Source organism: Terrapene carolina, unplaced genomic scaffold (assembly GCF_002925995.2).
Source record: "Terrapene carolina triunguis isolate 2854851 unplaced genomic scaffold, T_m_triunguis-2.0 Scaffold233, whole genome shotgun sequence".
Taxonomy (NCBI): domain Eukaryota; kingdom Metazoa; phylum Chordata; order Testudines; family Emydidae; genus Terrapene; species Terrapene triunguis.
In genome coordinates, this window is record NW_020664584.1 from 3,100,368 (window position 1) to 3,123,865 (window position 23,498).

Consider the following 23,498-nt stretch of genomic DNA (forward strand, 5'->3'; position numbering starts at 1 on the left):
TCTTTGCAGTCTGTTTTTGACTTAACTATCTTGAGTAATTTTGTATCATCTGCAAACTTTGCCACCTCACTATTTACCCCTTTTTGCAGATCATTTATGAATATGATGAACAGCACTGATCCCGGACTAGTACAGACCCCTGGGGAAACCTCTATTTACTTCTCTCCTTCTGAAAATTTATTCCTATCCTTTGTTTCCTGTCTTTTAACTGGAGTGCCTGGGAATGCTTTCAAGATCACCTAAGGATCCTTAATTTGATGTAATGCCAAGCCTTTTGTTATCTTAATCACCCTTTCTCTGTTTATAAACAAACTCCCTGCACCAAGGGTGGAAGTCCTTAGCAGTGCCCTCCCCCTCCCCCCGCGATTGGGGAGGGGCATGTGACCCTTCCTCCCCCCAGGTAGGTTACCACTGGTTCAACCTACAATTCCTTGTCTTTACTACAGTTTAAACAGAAGTTAGTCAACATGGGTGCATTTATCTGCTGTCATGCTAACTTTCCTGGTGAAGACAAGGCCTTAGTGGCAGCAGCAAACTCCTGTACAGTGGCCGGAGCTACTGGTATTTGTGATCAAGAGGGGATGACATACACATCTTCCCTCACTCCAGGGCTTATCTATACAGGAAAGTTATACTGGTGTAACAGTGTGCATGCTCTTCTTCCAATATAAGCCAAGCTGAAAAAAGTGTCCATACAGAACATTATACTGGTATAACTAGTAAAACTTTCCTATTAAGACAAGACTTAAGAGGCTTAATTCCTTTTCTTCCTCCTCTCTCTGCAAGGGTCTGTTCCCAAACCTGCAGAGAGATAATCACCCCTCTCCTGAAGCAGACAGTGGAATTGATGAAGGACCAGCATGACAGTTGCACATTGGCCTGTTCATTATGGGGGGTCAGATTTATACTGCTCCAGTTATACCTGTGATGGTTAACCTTAGGCCCCAGTAGAGAGAGCTGCAGCAGTGCTTAATTTGTAATAAAAGAGGTGCCGGTGCTCAAGCAATTAGGTGCTGGGGCTTAAGCAATTTTTTTACTTTCATGTGGCAAGCCCAGAGATGCCCGGGCTCTGAACTGCCAAACCCAGAGGTACTGAGGCTCAGCCCTGGCACATATTAAGCATTGAGCTACAATGTAACCTGGAGATGACAAAAGTGTCAAACATAACTGCTGAGTCCTCAATTGTGGAAGAAAAGGGTGATGTATGAAAGAAGTCCTTGCTACTGTGGCAACCTGCGTGTGTACAGGATTAATGAGGAGTCCACCATGAGCGCAAAGCTCCATGCAATGCTGAATCTGGTAATTAAGGAAACCAGACCATGGGCTTGAATACTAGTCTATTCCCATCATCCTAAAAAGCTCACATCTGTTGATAATCAGTTGATTTAAGATCACTGCATTTTATCCACCTGCCTAGCTCTTCCAGACCGATTATGTTGGCAAAGCCCATGGCTGCATCAGAGGAGAACACACATTTAGCTACAGTCCACACAGTGGTGGTATATTGTTATATTAAAAATCAGATGCCACAGATTTCAAACTCATTAAACCAGTAAATAAAGACCCCATCTGCAGTTCCTCATATTATCAAAAGAAATTTGATATATTTTTTTACATTAAAAAATCCAATCATTCTATTAAAGACACTGAGAAGTCAGATGCTAATACTGTCATACATATCCTGTTGGCATGAGATTTACATACAGTTTGATATTTAATGCATTGCTTCAACATGTTAAAAAACCATCTTTTCATACTTACAGTAGCAATATGAAGTTAATTCCATACAATATCAAATATCCTTTTTTAAAAAGTTTTAAATATATTACTCTGATTGCCAAAATGCCATTTTTATACACAAAGCTGCTAATACAATATACAGTTCTCTTACATTATTTTTTCACATAAAATACATTTTGTCAAGTTTTATTTGTACATCATTTACTACAGCTCAATGGAGTCATGAGTTATTGCAGAGGGCTGGGCATCCTTTTGACATGTCCTGGATATGCAGCAGCCGACCCTAGCTGTACAAGGCCTACAGATGCCACTGAAGTTAGTTTACTGCTTCCTTCTCCTAGAAAAACCAACAAAATTGCAGTCTGAGAAGTCAGATAAGGCTCAACTAAGGGTGCGTCCACATTGGCTATTTGAAAACTTGTTCTCCACTGGCTCAGGTGGAGGCTGGAGTATAAACGGGGCTCAGGCACGGGATTGATCACTAAAATGCCCGACTCTTCTTTCTAGACCCTCCACCATTGCTACCACCAGTAGAACTGCAACAGAGGAGAATTACAAGCTGTAAGTTTGCAGTAGCAGATGCACCCGTAAAGAATCCAATCATACTCTTCGTGTGTAGGCAATTGTACATTGGCAGCTTTACCTGCATGAAGACAGCAGGATCAGGCCTGGAAACTGCTCAGTAACTCCAAACCCCATTCTACAGCCTTAGAAAAATTACAGTGTCCTGTAGTAATGGACTACAGCTTGTAATACTACCATTGTGTTTGGGCACTTACTGTACAACAATATAATATCTTTTGTGGAGAGAACATGATGTGCCAACATCATCTGTTAAAATACACAAGGACTTGGATCTCATTGTGTACTCATATGACCCGAGAAAACCAAAGCTAACCTGGAGTTTTCACCTTACACAAGCTTTAATTTATAAATCAGCTAGTTACTAGTAAGATAATACTTTAGGAAGAACATTTAGTGCTCATAATGCTTGCACCAGGACATCAAAGCTAGAGAAAGAATAAAGATTTTAATGCTGGCACCAGACTTGATGTTGGAATCAAGTCATGGCCAGTGGACAGGAGCCAGAGCTGAAACTCAGGTGTATGTCAGGCCTGAGTATACCCTTCCATACTTCCTGTTCCGTCCCAGCTAAACCAACCACTCATGATGCTGTACATCTAAGGTTAGACCGTAGCCCCAAACTAACAAAACTAGAACTCATTATGCTTTTATTCCAGGTATCACAGGACTGCTGAAAATCTGTTTTATTTCAATTCAAATACAATTTTTGGGCTGGGTGGGAGGGAAGATTCCCTCTCCTCTCACTGGAAAAGCAGAGGAGAGAGATGGGGGAACAAAAGAAGCAAAACAAAAATCTACAATTCAAATTGAAAAATTTCATAGGAAGTGAAATTTTGAAAAAAAAGATTTTCCTTTGAAAAGCCATTTTGTCAAAACAATTGAAGCCAGCTGTACAGAGTCACCACATTCTAGTAGCCACGTGCTCTGAGCTATTTTGTAGCCAGCATAGTAATACATAGATATACCTATAGACAGGGAGAGCACCTCGAGGCAGGCTGACACCAATTAAGCCACTGAGATCTGCTAAAGAATAGTTCTAGTGCTTCCCGCGCTGGAGTATTCCTATTTCAGTATATGACTGATAGTGTTTCAACACAGAAGGCTGTGGGAACAGATGCCCAACATCAAGCTGAAGTGTGCTAAGAATGAGGCTCAATGCAATGTAGGGGATTATAAATGCTCACATCTACCTACAAACTTATCAGCCAAAAGCCACTTTGCATTAACAGAATTCATCATACCCACTGGGTATTGCCCTGTCTCATTATTGCTAAATACCCGAACCCTCCCTGTGACCATCATCCCCTTCCTTCCCTAACACAGGGGATTCTCTGCCCTGTGTAACATCTCATCAGAGCCCAAGCTAGAACACTGGACTCAAAGGAATTCAGATCTAGGTCCGAACTGAGGCCTTGCTCTAAGAGCTCAACTGGGACAAGAAATTTCAACATCTTGAAGGGGAAAGTCTGGATCTAGGTCTGAAATGAGAACCAAACTTTATAGTTCAAGCCCATCTCTAACAATTAATAGTCGATTGCTATGCGTATTGCTTGGCTGGATCAAGAACTGGCAAAGACTGCTCCCAGGCACTATTATGCATCTGAAGAAGGTCCTTCAGCATGGCAGATGGAGCTCCCTCCAACTCCGCATTAGTTTGCTAGGAGCACTAGGGCCCCAGTGTATCATGAAGGCTTGCATGCAGTAAGGTTGTGCCCATACACGGCACTCCGGCTGTGGTGACTAATAACAGGGATGGTGACTGGATTCAACCTCCTCGAAAGATGGATCTGAAATTTACACCCTGGGCCCATGTCTAAGAAAGCTAGAGTCTGACCGGCTTTCCCACTGTTACTCAGATTTTAACACAGCCAGGCTGCCCTTGCCTACAGGGGAACATGCATGAAGGAGAGGATTGTACCAAAGAGGCAGGGCCAGACAGCTGTGTAGGCTTTAGTGGAAACAGAGCTTGAATGGTTTGGCCAAGAACAGAGCACTAAAAGAGAAGAAAAATTTTCTGCTAACCTAAGTGCTAGACATGCAAATCCTGAGATGTTTTCTATTCTCAGCAACTTTTTTAGTGGCACTAAAATCTCCAATGAAGTAGCTGAGTGTCTGCTATTGTAAGCCACAAAATAATCAAAGCATCCTACTGGAATGGCCCCCCAAGTGCTAGATATTACAGGCTTTAGCATAACTGCTACAGCTATAGTGCTTTTTATAAATGAATAAGGACTATATTCTTAAAGGAGGGCACTTGCAATATGTCTACAGAAGTGCCTGTGCACCTATCCTACCCATGAAAACCTGTATTTGCATCTACCAAATAAATACCTGCTGGTGGATTAAGTCCCCATTCTGTGCTCAGAATTATCCATTCAGTGCTTACTATCACCACTTCACACACATGTTTAAGTTGTCTACGCCCTGCCCATGTATCCCTGCTGGTGTCCCATGGCCATCTAGGCATTCCAGCCAGCAAGTCCCTTATGCCCTTGTTTGAAAACTTATCCCAAGCTGTCAAATTGATTCACATCCTTAAGTAGCCATGGAAAGGACCCTAGATGGACTATTCCATTCCCAAATCCCTACACGCACCAATGGTAGATAAAGCTCATCACTGCCCTGGTGCAGCTCCTGGAGCATTCACTAGTTTCTGTCTCTTCTCCGTTCTGAGATAAATTGGAGATAAATTACAAGTTATCACCAAGGTCATATTTACAGCCCCAGAGCCATAACAGCCACATTAAGCAGCTCTAAGGCCAAGTTTATGGTTACAATGTTACAGCAGTCCAATTAAGGGAATATTTGTGCAACCTAGAGCATGTAGCATCTCTTCCCTTCCACACCCCTGGATAGTAAAGCCATTGTTGCTTAGTTAGACATCACAGCATTAGCTGGAATAATGAAATCCTGGAGATTACGTTAATCAGAGATGTCATATTGATGCATCAGAGCTATTTGTCTAAATTACGCTGGGTTCACATTGCTTTAGTGTAGTAACCACTGTCAATGAAAGCAAGCCCCAAACTATATAATTCCATTGCATTCAAGTGTCTGCTTTCTATTTGCTGGAATGAGATGTAAAGCCCAATACTCCTCTCACTTTCACCGTTGTAATCTGCCTTCATTGGAGTCACTTCTGATTTACGGCTGGTGTGAGTGAGAAGGAACAGGCCATGACCTGATATCATCTATCACTGGGAATACAGCTAACAACTGTTCAAAGTTTAGCACAGGCTGCAAATGATGTGCAGCAACACCAGGCTAATTCTGCTCCAGCAATTCTTATTCCAGTGGGGGTGAGGGGAGTAACGTCTTTCTCCCAGGTAAATGGGAAAAGGACATTCAAGAGCTGGTAAAAGGGGAACACCTTCATTCCATGATATCGAGGCTACAGTTGCTAAGACCGCAGCAAGTTTTCTGGGATGTTCCATTCCCTGGAACTCTGGGTAATCATATGACACCACCAGACCTACATACACCCCCCAACACAGTCACCTCTGCTGCACGGGACTCTTCAATTATCTGCTCAACTTCTTTAAGTTGGGAGAATAGGAGCTAAGCTCCCTGATGGCCCAATAACCTTAGAGGGCGGTTGGTTTGTTTTTTTATCATACAAGTTCAAACAATGCAGCAGTAGAGTTCCAAGGCAGGCAGGGCATCAGGAAATGGAACAGGAATAGCAGGTTGGCCCCTTGAAAATGGGGCAGGAGTGTCAGGCAAGATCCCTGGGATAATGGGGAGGAGTGACTGGGTACGTTATTAAATACATTAGGAAACGATGCCTTTGCTGTAACAGACCTTCTGAAATCTGACCGGACTTTCTATCCCCTATGCCAAAATTCTCTTCATTTAGGGAGAAAATGGAAAGAAAGGGTAAGTGGACTTTCAGAGTCCAAAAGACTTACGCGTCAGCCTGAGAGGAAGCTCTAAGACCTGCCGATACACCCTGGCACCTTCCTTGTAACAGAGGCTCATCTCCCCTGCCTGGGGGGCAAATACTATAATGTGCAATGTCCTGCCTTCTCCAGCAGAGGGCGAGATGGGCCCAAATCCCTGGATATGGCACTGCAGACACAGGCTCCATTCAAAAAAGTGCTACATCAAATTCAACTCAAGTAAACAAAGCAAGGAGTGCGTGAGCCCTCCAGACAACCTGATATGCGGCTTGTACCCCTTCAGCTCTTGCTTCCTTTCCCCCATATAAGGATAGTGCAACTCTGGGTCCCACCACTGTCAAAAAGCCCCTGTTCATTATAACACCACACGTGTCTCACTAACACACTGCTAGTCTCCCTTGTAGAGATGGAACAATGTTTCTAGTTGTAGGATGGCTTCACTAACAGGCTGCCTCATCTTTAGGCCAGTGTCTCCTGTTTTCCAAGCCATAAACGGTTGAAAGGATGGGTGTGTGTGGGGGGGGGAGGATGAGTCAGAGAAGAGAAAGGTACATTTAAAGTCCCTTACCAGAAGGGAATACAGTATTGCTCTCAAATAGCAGCTGGAAAGAGAGGAAGATGCATGGAAGTTGCGTGGTCTACGGCAGATGCTTAGCTGGAGCACAGATACAGTGCTGTGAGCAGGCGTCTACCCAGTGATGGCTCAGGGTGGCGTCAGGAACCCAAACAATACTGTGTTTTTTAAGTCTGGGGCCTAAGCTGCACCTACAAGACAAAATCCCCAGACGCAGACTGTGTGCAATGGCCCCTTTGTGCAGACAAATATTTTGCAGATGCAATTTAAAACATTTTAAAAATATTTTGCCTGTTTATTCTTAACTTTCATGTCCACTTCCCTAGAGCTGATGCTCTGCTGATAGGTGCTGTCTCCTTGCTGCTACCATTCAGGTGAGGGTTCTGCTCCCTGAAGGGCAACTGCAGAAACTGGCCTGCCAATTGCACATCCCTTGTTATACCATGCCACAGATTCCACAAATGCAGCCTGGCACACAGTTAACACACGCTACCCCGAAATACTGGTGCTGACTTCCTATCCAACAGCGCTTCACTAGACCACTCCAAACTTCACTGCTGCATGCTGGCTTTTGCTCAGTGAAAGAAGCCACTTTCTCTCTCATACAAGATAACTATTTCTGAGCCTTTTGCTGGCAGCTACCGTACTGCTACTGGTGACCCCAGCATAGGGTTTGAAAAAACACTGGAATGCTGGGAAAAAATGTTAAAAAGTTTCCATCCTACTGTGATGCTCAACAACCAAAAGCAACAACTTAGTATTTACATATTTAGATGCTTGAGCAGCTTAGCCCCAAGAACACAGGTTCACACACAAGAGTGTCAAAACCTAGTGTGGCTGGAAATGTTTCTATGCCATTTTTACTGGAAGCAGGTATTTCTTTCCCCTTCCTTCCTAATTTAAACAGAGCCCTGCGGTTCTGGAAACCCAAATACAATAGCACTCTGCTAGTGCAGGAGAGACAGAAAGCAACAGAGACCATTCTAGTTTTTAAGCTGAGTGAAGCATAGAGAGTAAAACGCAGCACCAACAGGGAAGGTGAGATTGTTAAAACTGAATGGATTTCACTAATCTAAGGGTCTTAGTAATACAAGTGATTTGTTTCTATCCCATTATTGACCCTTTCAGTCAGCATTTTATTGCCAGAGTTTATTCTACTGGATTTCCATCAGGAGTTCCGCTTCAAACCTGAAGGCACTGCACAGCCCCTGCTTTCAATTAGAGTAGGCCACAAACTGGCTTGCAGCTTTTGACAGTGGGCTGTCAGGCATCACGCAATGCAGGCATCACACAACTTCCCGAAGTGCATGCACTGGGGATGTGCCCAGCTTCACCTCTGTATAAGCAAATGAAACACACCAAAGACTCAAAGTCTGCATTTGTAACCCCTGGGCTGTTTGCACAAATGCAGGGGGCTGGCCACACATTCTCGGGGGATACACCTATCACATCCATGAGTGAGAGGCGGGCCCAGCATGTCGCATTCCAGAAGCTGGGTGGCTCCCAGCAGGAGGCTCAGAAAAGGAGGACTCTAATTCAGATGGTTTTGTCTTTCAAAGACCCTTCATGATTTAGAGTGGAGAGCCCCCCACTGTCCCTTTCATAACACTGCCATGAGGAAGAGTGGGGTAGTTTTTTTTTACTGCACGCAAAGATGTGTACTTCATTTCTCCACTATGGGCCTCACTCTGCCAGCCTTACTCATTTGATTGCAGTGGGGTTACTGGCAGGGTAAGGTACTATTCAAGATGAATGAGGCTGGCCCCATCAAGTCCTATGTAACTAAACTGAGTTCTCCCCATGTGGGGATGGAAACAGCCCATCCTCAGAAATAAAGCTAACCTGGCCATCCACTTTTAGTCTCCTCTGAGGTGAGACATGGATGACACTAGGAAATCCTGCAGCACCCGTGCACTTTCTCCTCCATTTCATCCATGGGAGCTTTGAATTTCAAGAGAGGGGGATCGCCACTGGATGCTGTGTAATAAACCGATGTCCCATTGGAACTGTAGGGAGAAGTCCTGGAATCAATCAGGTGCTCCTTGGCCTCGCCCCCATTCTCAACTACCCCACTCACACTGGTGCCAAAGTGGGTGCTGAGGAAGGGGTGGTTAAGCAGCTTAGCTGCAGCCCGCTGCCGCTTCAGTTCAGAAAGTGTTTGATGGCTGCGATCCTTGTAGCCACCCCAGATTTGCTGAGAGTCGGGGACACCGGGGCTGCTATAGGGCAGGGCTTGACTTGCATTACAGTCTGGAGCTGTGTGCATTTTCCAGACGTCCCCGTTGGAAACCGAGTACTGGTAAGTGCTGGCCGATGCCCTGAGTCCATTCTGGAGGGAGGATTCAGGGTCACTCTGTGTGCTTTTGGTAGCTAACTCAGGAAGGAGCATAGACTTCTCCAGCACTGAATTCTGTAATGAGAAAACGTTAAAGAGAAGCAGCTCCCAGAGTACAATCCATCCCTTCCACAGCTTCCTAGTCCAGGCCAGTCCCTTTTAATCCATTCCTGCAGCCAAAGAGTAGCAGCAAAGGGGTGAAATTACCTCTCCCCCAGCCCTATTATTTCATTAATGTGTGAACTTCAAATCCTAACTGGGACCAGTTAAATGTTAACATAGAAAGACAGCTCCACATTTGTTTTCTTTTTAAAAACCAAGGCAATTAAATGTAAAAAAAACTTGTCTTAGTTCAACATGATGGTAACTGAATTAAATAAAGATTACCAGAGAGTGCAAGATCAAGTTCTTCTAGAAACATTGGCCCACCCACATTGCACCTAAATGATGTCTATTAAATGCACATAAAAATACACACAGTTATATGAGAACATGAGTTTTTGCAATTGCCTGACTTTTTGGGTCAGATTCTGGCCTCATTTATTTTGTTGTGAATCCCACATCATTCCTTTCACTTCCAGGGCAGTACTCCTGATTTGCACCAGCATAGCTGGAACCAGAATCTGGCCTTGTATTTAAATATGTGCCCTTAACATTGTCTTTAATATAATCTAGGTTCTCACACAACACCTATCACCATAGTGTCCAAGTACTCATAACCAACACGCCCATTCACAACTCTGGTTTCAGGCTCTTTATGAATTTTGATATGAAACTAGAACACGAATTTGGTTCCTTACTGGATCTGTGTTCTCTTGGTCAGATCGAGCCTCCATCATTTCTCCAGCATAGTTTCTCTGTTCTTCCGTTGCTCCCATTTGCTGCCAGACAATGGCCTCCTTCTCATACTCCTTCCTGTAAAGGTTGGTTCGGTCCGAAAGACTCGCCCTCCTCACCACCTTCCTGAAGAAGAGAAGCAGGGAGCAGAGACTTTAGCAAGATGGGGCAGTGAGGGAGCTCCTCCTCACACAATAGCTCCTTCATATCCTTCTTGCACTTTACAGCAGCTTCCATCAGTGTCTAGGAGCACGTTACAAACATGAATTAAGCCTCAGAGCACCCATGTGAGGTAGAAAAGGTCCCTAACTCCCACATTACAGGGAGGAAAGGGAAGCATAGAAATGGTAAAGGAATTTTTCAAAGAGGATTGGGGCTCAGAAGATGAGATCTCACATACAGCTCTGCTAGTGGACAGCTTTCCACCCAACCTTGCCTGGAGCTTTATCCACTTGTTTTGTTCTAGGAGAGGACCTGTGGAATGGTCCAGTGGAGTTCTGCAGGCCATAGCTTGAGAACTGCTACTCTAAATTCATAAAGAAAAAGAATATTCTAGGTAGACTGCATGTTCAGTCAACTTGCAGAAGAGTATCGGGGTTCTGTCCTTCTGTTACCTATTGCTATACCTCCACTTTTCCCCACATCCCCTGTCATTAGAACTATCATGCATGAGAAGATCTTTTCAAAGCATTAATCAATGATGGAACAAATACCAATGATTTAGGAGATGGGAAACTCCCCTATCACCTGCTATGTTTTCCCGCACTGTTTGATGCACTGCGTCATGGAGCCTACTTTTCTAGAAGCAGCACAATCTCCAAAAAAAAAGCTCACTGAACAATTGGCCCAATTTCAGACTTTTGGAGAGTCCACTGAACTTCAGAGCAGACAGCTTTGTATCTGATTATACTGAATACTGGGTATTCTGCTTTCAAGTTTGGGACAGCAAGGATGCTATCCAGTCTAGTGTGTGGCATGATCTGTGGGAAGATCAATTTCGCACTCACCCTCGGCTTCCCGTGCTGGAGGTCCTCCTGCTGAGGGAGGACTTGTGCCTCATCTGGGATTTCATGATCACATCATGCTTATGTTTCAGCTCCAGCAGTAACACTTTGAACTCCTCTTCTTCACACAAGTCTATGGCACACACAAACCAAACCAAGCCATGAGCAGGGCTGTACTGATGTGATACACTCAGCTGAATGGAACAGGGAGAGGGGGGCTAGAGGGAGCACACATGATAACTACCATAATTAGACACACCTGTGCCACCCTCAAAGCTGTGCCTTCTTGGTCTTCACAGTTTGGTAGAGATAATGGAATAGAATTGAGAAGGAAAACGTAAGCAGAACAGGAAAGCCAGTCCCTAAGGCAATTGGTGGAAGCAGTATTGTCTGGGGCACCTAAAACAGGACTGGAAAAAAGCACTGGAGAATATACTGTGGAATTTAGTTCTGCAATGGCCAGAGAGACTGACTTGATCCCTCTCTTCTGTGCAGTGTATTGTACCTCACATCACAAAGGGGAAGAGATGTTTTTTACCATTGCTTTATATTTTGATATTCTAGAAATGTAGGGTGAATCCTGGAATCACATGGACGGTCTATGGGGAAGGGAAGAAGCCTTTGAGAATTTCTGTATTTAACCAATTGCTGTTCCCGTGGACACACAATGACAGTAGGTCAGCAGCTGGGGATAGGATTCTTAGAAACGGAGATTGGAAGTCGAGGTGTCAGACTTCCCTATCTCCCCACTTTCCACTCCACACCAAACTGGCTTGGAATCTGGCCACAACAAACCAGGGTAATAAAAACCACATTCTTTGGGCTGCACAGAGTAGGTGCAGAAGACCTGAAAAGCAGCAAACCATTCACAGTTCTGCAGCCGGCAGGTGGAAGGGGAGCTGGAGACACGTGGGCAGGGGTATACGAAAGAGAGGCTGATGCTTCAATCGCAAAGGTAACATTTTCAAAAGCACTGAAGTGACTGAGGCACTTACGCTCTTAAGTCCCATTGACTTTCAATGGGACTTATGGTTTTAAGTCACTTGAAAAGAATCAGACTTTTAAAAATTTCAGCCCTGAACTCCAGCAGGCTAAGAGGCTCCCTGGTTTCTTTGTGCTGTCTGGAGAAATCCTAGGGATTTAGCCAAGATCAGAAATACCCTTACCCAGGAGAGAATTTGAACTCACCTATTGGCATCTCATCAAAGGCCGTCCTGGCACTCAGGCTGGCCCCATGGGACACCAGCAACTCTGCCATCTGCATCTGCAGCAAGGGAAATAAAGCAATATTCACAGCCCTGTTTAGGCTATCAGTAGCTGCATGTGATCTAAGGGACAAACTTATGGACCAGCGGGGTGCATGATTCATTGACACCAGGATCTCTGACTGTGCTGGTGAGTGTATGAGTGATCTCCATGCAAGATACTAAGCACAGTTCCTACCAGCTCAACCATTGGAAGATTTCCCACCAGCTCTCCCAGGGATAGCGCCTCACTTAGAATCACCAGGGTCTTAGTGAGACTCTGAGCTTAGATAACCCCCAATGCTTCCAGCCCATGGGCGGGGACCCCGCAATTGGGAGTAAATCCACTCCATGTCTAATTGACAGGATGGCATTGTGTCCATTGGCAATGGACCCTGGCATGTATATCCTAAGGAACAGTACTAGCAGATAGGTATCCATGAGATCTGGGAGTTGGAGGGAAAAAAACTAGGAACAAATCAATTCCTTGTATGTACATGTACAGGCAGAGAACACACTCCAACCCTCCCACACTGGCACAGTGAGATTCCCAGCTCCTCAGTGGGACCTGCACTCATTTCTACCCTAGGGAGAGCCTGAGGTATCAGACTTTAAAGCTGTAACATGTGGATGTCTAAAAAGCTAATTTATGTCTTTTTTTAGGGCTTTCTGAGCCCTGCACAACTGGTAACTAGGACCCCAGCATTACAGGGGAAGGGATACAAGAAACAGTGCCAATGACATTTTCACAGCATTCGAAAACCATCCTAAACAGTAGTTTTCCAACACATGCCATATGCAAAATATTGGCTGATGTATGTGTGTGGCGGAGCGAATCATGGCATTATTAAGGCTTTTTTGGCACTTGTTTGGACTTGTTTTGCCCACACAATACACTTGCTCTGCTTGCACCCACAGAACACCTGGATTTTGCAGACAAAGGGAGTGTGCACTCTCTGGCCAGAGCACTCGTCCTCCGCTTTGAAATGCTGCCCCAGCCTCCCACTGAGGTGAACCAGCTGCACAAAATAGACTTTCAACAAAAATGTTTACCTGTCCCCAGAAGGCAGCAGCATGGAGAGGTTCCCAGCCATCCCAGTCCTGGATGTCTAGCCGTGCTCCATGGTCTAGAAGCATCTCAGCTGCATGCAGGTAGCCATTAGCCCCAGCTATGTGCAGCTAAGAGACCAGGAACAGAGAGTATGAATTGCTGTCTAAGGCTCATGAACTTCCTTCTTCACCAAGTAACCCAGGTGATGCCACTGTAGTGTCTGAGTTTAGACCAAGAAAAAACAGCAGCGCTGGATTCAGCTCCCATTGAAGTGAATGACAAGACACTGCATTGACTTCGAGGGGAGTTTGGTTGGACCCTGGAACGCCATCAATGTGGTTTAGGTAAATCTCTGCCAGTGAAGGTCTTTGGGCTGATCTAAAAATGTCCTCCAAGGGTTTTTAACATGTAAGTGCTTTTTAACGTGTATCAAAACAAAAGCAGCATCCAAAGTACATTTTAAACCAATGAAATCACCATCTATAACTATTTATGGAGAGATAAATGTAAGGTACTGTGAAGCTAGGTGCAATGTGGCAGGCCTCTGTGGTCAGGAATGAACCCCCCCCACCAAATTTTGTATTTTTATCTCAAAAGGTTCTGCAACGCTTCACAAACTAAGCATGCAGCACCACCACAATGCAGCCAGCTCTGGGGTGGAGGATCACAGCTAAAGGGCACTCTGCACATTCCATGACAATGGGGAAAAGAGGACATTCTTCTGAGATGCTCTGGAATGGATCTCTAGGACCAAGTTTTCAGCCTGGCCATAGCCAGGCTTCCATTTCCGTGGCCACAGTTTTGCATATGCTGTTGCTTGCACTCTCAATTTAAGTGAATAAGATATCTAAATCCCTGACGGCTTGCAATTCAGGGACTCTGCATTTCAGAGTTTGGTCTCCAACGTCTGATACCGAGAGCACAAACGGCATCTGAGGATCTTTTCTACTCTGTGAGGACATTTAGGTCTCTTTGGGGAGTTTTTCTTAATACTGTCTGTCTGCTGCTGTATCCTTGATCAAAACATACCCTCTTCCTGCTCCATGCTCTGTTTTGCAATTTATTGTATGCAAGTCGGCAGCAGTCCCTCCCCTTCAGAAGTAATTCCATTTCAAGTGGTGTTGTACGGGAAAAGAGAACTTCTACTCCTTTCTGCACATTCCATAATGGAGAAGGAATGTGGATCATGCCACAGAAATGAAATTATACCAGCTGTCTTCTCAACAAACTTCTTGGTGTTCTCTTGTGTGTAATTTAAGGGACACTCTCAAAGCAGGGAGGTCTGAAGCTCAATTTGCCCTTTTCATATCCTATCATTCTGCGTAAGAGTTATTTTTGTACTAAAATTCAATGCTTTTCTAAAAGAAATGCTAGCTGCCTGCACCACCCTACGAAAACGAGCCATTGCTGTCATGCATTCCAGACTAGAAGTTTGTGGCTGTCAGGTAATAAAAGGCAGTTGCAATAGTTTTTCAAAGCTGGTGATCATTAATATGGAGATCAGGGCCCCATTGTGCTAGGTGCTGTTCTAACACACAGGCAGACAGTCCCTGTCTCAGAGAGGTCACAATCTAAACCAGCAACATACCGAAGGTGGGGGTGAAAGGAATACACAATCGGATACACTATATACATTTGCATCCCCTCACTCTACTATAAAATATATGGAGTGCCAAATCTCATCTTCCCCTCAAACCATCATGAGCCAGCTCATTTCTTATAGGCTTTGCATCAGTGGTCATATCTTCATGAGGCCAACAGGGGGCTGCATGTGAGTGGGAAATTCTTGACTTTCACAAGCAATAGCCTGAAAGGTAAATGCAAGCTTGATCCCCGGGGGGAAGTTGTCAAAATTTATAACAGTTCTACTGTGCTGATATGATAAGACAGAGATTTTAGGATTGCCCGACAAGCCAGAGCTGGGTGATGCTAATGGAATAGTCAAACAGGATGTTCAAAGAATTGAAAATTAGTTAAAAGGAGAAACCTCGGAATACCATAAAAATGTAAGCCCCGTGAAAGATTCCAGCCACCAGAGTCTTATTTAGAAAGCCTGCCCTCCTCAGATTTTGTAACTAATGATACGGGAAAGATTTCTGAATCTCACTAATCAACATTTTAGAGTTAGAGACTTAATTACACTGCCATGGTTTGGCCACTTGTGTAATGACATGACGAGGGGGGGTGGGGGAAGGGGCAAAGAGGGCAATTGCCCAGGGGCCCCTGGCCGCTGACGCTGCCATGGTAGCCGCAGACAGGAGCCCCAGGCCCTTTAAATAAAAATAAAAATAAATAAATAAATTAATGGAGATATCCCATCTCCTAGAACTGGAAGGGACCTTGAAAGGTCATCGAGTCCAGCCCCCTGCCTTCACTAGCAGGACCAAGTACTGATTTTGCCCCAGATCCCTAAGTGGCCCCCTCAAGGATTGAACTCACAACCCTGGGTTTAGCAGGCCAATGCTCAAACTTCTGAGCTATCCCTCCCCCGCTGGGTGGGCCGCAGGGCTCCTAGGTGTGCGCAGGGTGGTACCGGCAGTGGCTAAGGCAGTCGGGAGGGCATGTAGAAGCCCTGGTGGTGCCGGAAGAGCACGCCCAGCAATGCAGCCAGCAGCTCGCTGGGCACCAGCCAGTGCAGGCGCAGCACTGCCCAAATGTCAGGCAGACAGCGTCCGTGGCATATGCGTGTGTGCACCAGCAGCCGCACATGGTCCAGCTCCGCGCCCATGTGGCGACGCCATGACAGACCAGCAGTAGCGTGTGGCCCGACTCCAGCCCACCCTGCATGAATCAAACCTCAGCCATCCGTTTCTAAGGGACCAACTGACTGTTCTGTCCTGGGGCCCGGAATTACTGTCGGTGGGCCTGTAGATACCAAAGCCTTCTCAGATACCTCTGAACTCAAATGTCAACTTATCAAGGTCACAGCCACACAGGCGACAATACACTACAGTTAAAAAACAGTATTACTAGGGCACCCTAGCTTTTGGGGAAAGTTTAAGTGAGAGGCCAAACAGACTCCTTTGGGGCAACCAAAAAGATATAGGGTCAGATCCTTCAGTTGGGCTTGATCCCACTAAAGTCAATGAGGATTTTTTTTCCTCACTTCAGTAGAAGTCAGATCAGACACTAACGGGATTAGGAGTGATAATAGAACTACTGAATGGTTTTACTCAGCCTGCCCAAAGACTTTTCCAAAATTTATGCTCCCATTGGAGTGTACAGGACTCCCATTGTGGGATTTCTTTTGAAGCAGCTGGTACTGGACCGCTATCAGAGACAGAATACTGGACTAGATAGGCCAGTGATCTGATCTGTTACTACGTTCTTATGAAGTTGGCCATTAACTCCAGTGGGAGCAATATCAGGCCCTGAATTGCGAAGTCTTTACTCATGGACACCATTATTGCTCAAAGGAGATGACCTAAAATAGAAGCCACTAGCTTTCTACCTCCTCACACTGTACTTGTCCTTGGAGATTAACAAAAGACATACACCACTGACAGCCTCCTAGAATTCACACAGGTTGTAGGGACAGACGAGGGTGGATACTGTAGCAATTCTGCTCACCAATGTAGCACCTTGAATATCTGTCCTGTTCAGGTCTTGTCCTGCTGCAATTAGACCTCGGATGTCAGAGATCATGGCCTGCTCCGGAGCAGCCCGCATCTCATTGATTTTTTCCTGTGTGATGCCTGTAGTTAACAGGGAGAAAGGGAAATGGAAATGTTCTTTTCCTCTTCTGACCCAGTAAATAACAGCAATAATTGGGTTCAAATTCCTTGTCTGACCATATCTGCATGCTGAACATCAGTCAGAACACTTGGCACACTCTATCCGTACAGTACCCCCAAAGCACAGCCAGGTTAATAGTGCTCCTAATGGCGTGAGAATGATATTCCAGCAAAATCCTACCCTGGGGACAAGAGCCAGAGCAAATGTGCCCATGCAGAGCAAACAGGAGCACAATTTTAACCGCCCCCCTCCCCGAAACTCAACTTCTCTGCTTGGAAAGATGAGAGGCTATCAAACCCTGGTGGCTCATAGGCAGCTAGCTGCACAGGTTGAGAACCGATGGTGTAACCACTGTTTCTTTAACCCTTTGCATGCTAGAAGCAATTTTGAGCTGAGGCACTAACCCGTTCAGAGGTAGCCTCATTCCTGACCCGCATTTCCAGCAGGCCTAATGGAAGGGACCATCTTGGCCATCTGTGCAGGAGGCAATTATGTGCTGCATGGCTGACAGGGAGACTCCCCTCTCTGTGCTCAGGAAGCAGGCCCCCATTCTCAGAGGGAACTTATGGGCTATTTCATCCACCCTGCTACTTGCCATAGGATAGTCACTGCTTATGTGTATGTTATACAGGGAAGAGATTTGGCAAGGGAGAAAAATTGCAGCTCTGGAAGGGTAAGAAATCATAGAAATGTAGGACTGGAAGGGGTCTTGATAGGTCATCTAGGTCAGTCCCCTGCACTGAGGCAGGACTAAGTATTATCTAGACCATTCCTAACAGGTGTATGTCTAACCTGTTCTTAAAAACCTCCAATGATGGAAATTCCACAACCTCCCTAGGTAATTTGTTCCAGTGATTAACTACCCTTAGGGTACGTCTTCACTTACATCCGGGTCCGGATGTAAGCAATCGGTTTTCTGAGTTCGATTTATCACGTCTGGTTAAGACGCGATAAATCGATCCCGGAAGTGCCCCGGATCGATCCCGGAAGTGCTCGCCGTCGACGCTGGTACTCCAGCTCGGCGAGCGGAGTACGCAGCATCGACGAGGGAGCCTTCCTGCCGCGTCTGGACCGCAGTAAGTTCGGATTAAGGTACTTCGAATTCAGCTACGTTATTAACGTAGCTGAATTTGCGTACCTTAGTCCGAAGTGGGGGGGTTAGTGTAGACCAGGCCTTACACTTAGGAATTTTTTCCTAATGTCTAACCTAAATCTCTCTTGCTGCAATTTAAGCCCATTGCTTCTCGACCTGTCCTCAGTGGTTAAGGAGAACAATATATCACTCTCCTCTTTATAACAATCTTTTATATACCTGAAGCCTGTTATAATGTTTCCCCTCAGTCTTTTCTCCAGACTAAACAAATCTAATTTTTTTTCAATCTCTCCTCGTAGGTCACATTTTCTAGACCTTTAATCATTTTTGTTGCTCTCCTCTAGACTCTCTCCAGTTTCTCCACATCTTTCCCAAAGTGCAGTGCCCAGAACAGGGCACAGTACTTCAGTTCAGGCCTTATCAGTGCTGAGTAGAGTGGAAGAATTAATTTTCATGTGTTGCTTACAACTCTGCTGCTAATACATCCTAGAATGATGTTTGCTTTTTTTGCAACAGTATTACATTGTTGACTGATATTTAGTTTGGGATCCATTTATAATCCCCCCAGATTCTCTTCTTCAGCACTCCTTCCTAGGCAGTCATGTCCCATTTTGTATTTGTGCAAGTGATTAGTCCTTCCTAAGAGTAGTACTTTGCATTTGTCCTTAATGAATTTCATCCTCATTATTTCACACCATTTCTCCAATTTGTCAAGATCATTTTGAATTCTCATCCTGTCGTCCAAAGCTTGCAATCACGGCCAGCTTAGTATCATGCGCAAGCTTTATAATTGTACTCTCAATGCCAGACCCAGGACAGATCCCTGAGGGACCCCACTCAATATGTCTTCCAGCAGGACTGTGAACCATTGACAACTACTCTCTGAGTATGGTTTTCCAACCAGTTGTGCACCCACTTGATAGCAGGTTTGTCTAGGCTATGTATCCCTAATTTGTTTATGAGAAGGTCACGTGTGATAGAAACAAAAACCTCACTAAAGTCGAGCTATATCACATCTGCTGCTCCCCCGCATCCACAAGGCTTGTTACCCTGTCAAAGAACGATATTAGGTTGGTTTGACATGCTTTGTTCTTGACAAATCCGTGTTGACTGTTACTTATCACCTTATTATCTTCTAGGTGCTTACAAATTGACTGTTTGATTATTTGTTCCATTATCTTTCTGGGTTCTAAAATTAAGCTAGCCAGTCTATAATTCCCTGGGCTGTCCTTATTCCCCCTTTTATAGATAGGAAAATGGGGGAATACATAATCTGTATAGCATATGCCCTTCAAACAGAAAGACGAGAACCTCAGCCCAATTCTGCTCCCATCGAACTCAGCAACCAGACTCCTACTGACTTTAATGGCCGCAGCAGAGGGCTCTGTGTTTAAATGAGTAGGGAATACATGAACAGATGATGCTACCATCTGAGAACCAGCTTATGAAAACTGAGGGGGTAATAGCACTGGCTATTAGCCAGGCATAGTGAGGACAGAATGCACGTACTGAGACTAGATTCTATAGTGATGGGCACCAAAACGGACCTTAATAGATAGGGCAGATGCCAAGCAAGCTTTCTGCACCCACAGCTTTAGCAACTAGGATGAGGCCAATCACTATTACATGGTAAGCTATGCTTAAGACCCTTAGGTGCACCTCCGGTGATGGTGCACCTCTGGTGATGGTACACCTCTAGTGATGGTGCACCTCTCGGGAGGGAATCATGCAGCTCAGTATTCTTAGACTGCGTCACCGGGCTGCAGCCTCCGTTTCCCGCAACCATGATAACCAGTCAGGCTCAGCTATAAACTTGGCATCTATAAGTCCTTTTCCTCCAGGAGTCTGTGATGAGCAGCTGATTAAAGTGACCCACAAACTGCTTCTTCAAAAGAAAGCATTATTTATTCACCCAAAGGTACATAGCACACAGAGCAAAGGGATAAAACAAAACAAAAGGCCTGTGCACCTGGGTCTTGCCTAAACGTTCTCTCCTTGCAAGGTGTGAGTAAATTCCACTCAATCCAGACACCCCTGATCCTGGCCTGGGAGAAACAGGCAGTCCCTGTAATCTTCTCAGTCTCTCTGTCAGAGAGCCCTCTAGCTGCTGCTACCTGTTCATCTTCCTTCTTCTCTAGGCTGAGGTCTTTAATGGTTTAGTGCCTCTCTGATCCTAAGCTCTGGCCTGGGAAAGGTAAACTAGCTAGCCTGTCCAGAATGAAGAGCTAAACTCAGATCCAGGTTCAGATTTCAAATTCCACCACCCATCTCTCTCTCTCTCTCTCTCTCAAAATCTAAGGTTGTCTTTTCATATGAGTCCCTTCACAGCATGGGCTCTGCTATAATGATCTCCATTAAGGGAGGTTGTATGACTCAAAGGATTGGTAGCTGGACAGAATCTTTTACCATGGGTTACTATTCAGGACTTTATGGATTAGGCTCATGAAAGTGTGGCCTCCAACAGCTGCCAAGAAGAAATGCAATGCAGTGACTTCTACTTTCCTCAATAGGAGTACCAAGCACTGAGGAACACAAAAACATGATTCAATACTTTATTAACCCACTTCCAATGTATTTTGAGTATTCCCATCCTTCCTTACCCTGGTATGCCATGCAGGTCTCAATGACATCGAGGGTCTGCTCATCTTCACAGAGGTCATATGGCATGTTTCCATCTGCATTTACTGCCAGCAAGTCTGCTCCACTGCAAAAAGAAAGTTCATCATGAGGAAGTGGCACCAATACACATAGAAGGAAAGGGAACCTCAGATGCTGCCCTATAACAGACAATATCCAACAGGTCATGGCAGCTGGGATGAGTCCTTTGAAGACCAAGCTGGGGTTTGAATAGTAATGTCTCATATGTGGTGCCCAAATACCTCCAGGATTGGACAGACATAAAGATATACAAGGCGGTGTCCATGGGACCTATGAAGGATTGACATGGGAGGTACATGTCCTGAAGTAGATGTATTCATAGCACACTGAGCCTCCTCCATGGGATTTGGGGCTAGCGGATCTGGGCTGTGCATGGCCCCAGCAGCCTCGCCTGCTATGCTCACACTCCTCTCTCCTGCGCTTTTAGGAAGGAACAGGCCAATGACCCATCGGTGCCAGAAGCAACATCTCACAATGAGCCACTGTAACATCATTCTGGAACACAGCGCCAAGCCATTAACAAATCTTTAGTCAGTGGACACTTGGCTGGCTGGTCCTCACTGAAAAGTTCTGAGTGCCAGGAGGGTTATTGGGAATGTAGGTGGGGACTAAACTAGTAAATTCCTCTCTGGGCAGACTTTTGTCTATTACAGGGTTTCTTGCTTCTTCCTCTGAATCTTATAGTGGTTGCTGTTGGAGGCTGAATACCCAAGGAGATGGACTACTATTCTGATCCAACAGGGTAATCCCTGTCGGTGTTCAAACTCTAGGCAGTCTGGTTGTGTATTTTATATTATAACATAGCTAAGGCTCGATCTGCGATAGTTACAGCCTTTGAAGGAAGGCAGACAGCATCCACCAGCATTAATATTCTTGTTCATTTTTCTCTCTCATCAGCAGAGCAAATTACAATATAACTTACGCTTGCAATGTATTATAGTCAATTTAAGCAGCTACCAAAGCATGGGACCTGACATCCTTTGGAAGCTGCTACCTTTGGTGGTCTCTGGGTTCTCTATTCAGGCACCAAAGCCTTGTGATGCAGTGTCCTTTGATCTGTGAGACCTGTTGCAGAAGCCTTCTTTGACCACAATAACCCCACACTATGCCATGTACTGCAGAAAACCTGTTATCCCTCATCCTTAGAAAGAGACAACTGACAACTCATCTTCTGAACATGGACCATGGTACAATGTTACTACCGTATTGGTTTGCCAGTGTCTGAGTCAACAGAGGGCACCCTGCACCCACTCGAATGGGATGGACCAGAACAGATGCTCCCAGCTCCCCAGTCCGACCCTGCTTGCTTGTTATCCCTCATGCTACATCCTTTCCTATAATCACAAGATAGGATGTTCCAGGGCCCAGCCAGGATGCAATATACATTCCCACCTTTCATTTATTTCTGCACTCCATTTTTATCCTCCCTCCCCAAAACTTTCAGGTTCCCTCCAATTTTATCCCTGGGCTTGCCCAAACCTTGAGGCTACATATATAGCTGCCCCAAACATGAGAGCTATGCCTGGCCGAATTCCATTTTCATTTTTTTATTATTTCAACAGACGATGTTTATTTTTAAGATTTTTTTTCTATTTTTATCAATTTACATTTTCACAGTTACGGAAAATTATGGGGGTCAGACAATAATTATTTAATGAAGCAGATGCTAAGATTTATCAAGTGATAGCTTTATAACTATTAAAACACATATTGTCAACATCACGTCAAAATACACAGAGTAAATATCCTTAAATCAAACTTCAATAACTTCTCAAGCAGCATTTTTTTCACTTTGCCTATCTATAAATTTCAGTTATTACTGATGGAAATATCTTTTAGTCAATGTGTGTGTATGGTGAAATTGACGTTTACCAATAAAAATCTAATCTTTCCAAGCCTAATTATAGGCTAAGGAAACTGCAGGAAGCTCCCAGCAATGGATGGGTTTGTTCAAGGTCATGAAGCATTGCTGCATTATCTTCCTTATAGATAGAGTCCTCTGGCCAAGAAACAGGGGCCAAAGTCTGAACCCAAGTCTCCCACCTGGCAGTGCAATAGTCTAGGACAGCGATTCTCAGCCAGGGGTCCGCGGGGCCCCATGACTAAAACCCAGAGCCCAATCTCCAGCGTCCCCTGAGGGACTGAAGCCAGGAGGGACTGAGGGACTGAAGCCCCGATCCCGAGCCGCCCCTGCGTGGCTGAAGCCGGGTGGCGCGGGGCTGAATCCCAGAGCGCCAAGCCCTGGTGCTTCCTTTGGGGCAGAAGCCAGGAGCCTATGGGCAGAGTTGGGAACATGGAGGGCATTGCCCCTCCACCCCCCCAACTGCAGCGCAAGAGCACGGCAGTCCCAGGGGCAGCTCCACACCTCCCCCACCATCTCCTCTCCCCGCTCACTGGCCAGGTCGGAGGCGGGAAGCCGGAGCAGTGCGGGGCAGCTGGAGTTTTTATAGCATGTTGAAGGGGCCTCAGAGAGAAAAAGGTTGAGAACCCCTGGTCTAGGGTGTACAGAAAGGGGAGACAGACACTGCTTGTGAAGGGTAGCACGTTAGCATTCAGGGTTTCTTCTCAGCCTGCTCAACCTCCAGCCAAGGCGAGAGACAGTTTTCAGTACAGAAAGTGCAAGGTTTTCATGCTACAGACAGCACCTGGGGACACAATTGTATGGTTGTTGAGACCTCCTTGTCAGCCTCCTTTCAGATAAGTACAATTTAGTGTGATAACCCTAAGCTGTACTATGCTACGC

At 45.3% G+C, this 23,498-nt stretch overlaps 2 protein-coding genes across 3 annotated transcripts in view; both read right to left on the minus strand.

Moving 5' to 3' along the window:
* The window catches only part of FAM83D (family with sequence similarity 83 member D), a 12,816-nt gene extending 10,427 nt beyond the window's left edge, over positions 1–2,389 (minus strand). Inside the window, exon 1 of the mRNA XM_024201989.2 lies at positions 2,384–2,389. Within this exon, the coding sequence (XP_024057757.2) occupies positions 2,384–2,389 (6 nt within the window). The remainder of the gene's footprint in view (positions 1–2,383) is intronic.
* A 5,134-nt stretch (positions 2,390–7,523) lies between these two features.
* Positions 7,524–23,498, minus strand: part of PPP1R16B (protein phosphatase 1 regulatory subunit 16B) — a 76,765-nt gene continuing 60,790 nt past the window's right edge. The window contains exons 4-10 of one of the 2 annotated variants that reach the window (XM_024201993.2): positions 20,698–20,801; positions 16,840–16,964; positions 13,272–13,397; positions 12,163–12,238; positions 10,978–11,107; positions 9,934–10,096; positions 7,524–9,208 (exon numbers count right to left, since the gene is read on the minus strand). In XM_024201993.2, coding sequence (XP_024057761.1) covers positions 8,687–9,208; positions 9,934–10,096; positions 10,978–11,107; positions 12,163–12,238; positions 13,272–13,397; positions 16,840–16,964; positions 20,698–20,801 — 1,246 coding nt within the window. In that variant the 3' untranslated portion in view covers positions 7,524–8,686. The remainder of the gene's footprint in view (positions 9,209–9,933; positions 10,097–10,977; positions 11,108–12,162; positions 12,239–13,271; positions 13,398–16,839; positions 16,965–20,697; positions 20,802–23,498) is intronic. The other variant, XM_024201994.2, reaches the window with a different exon arrangement.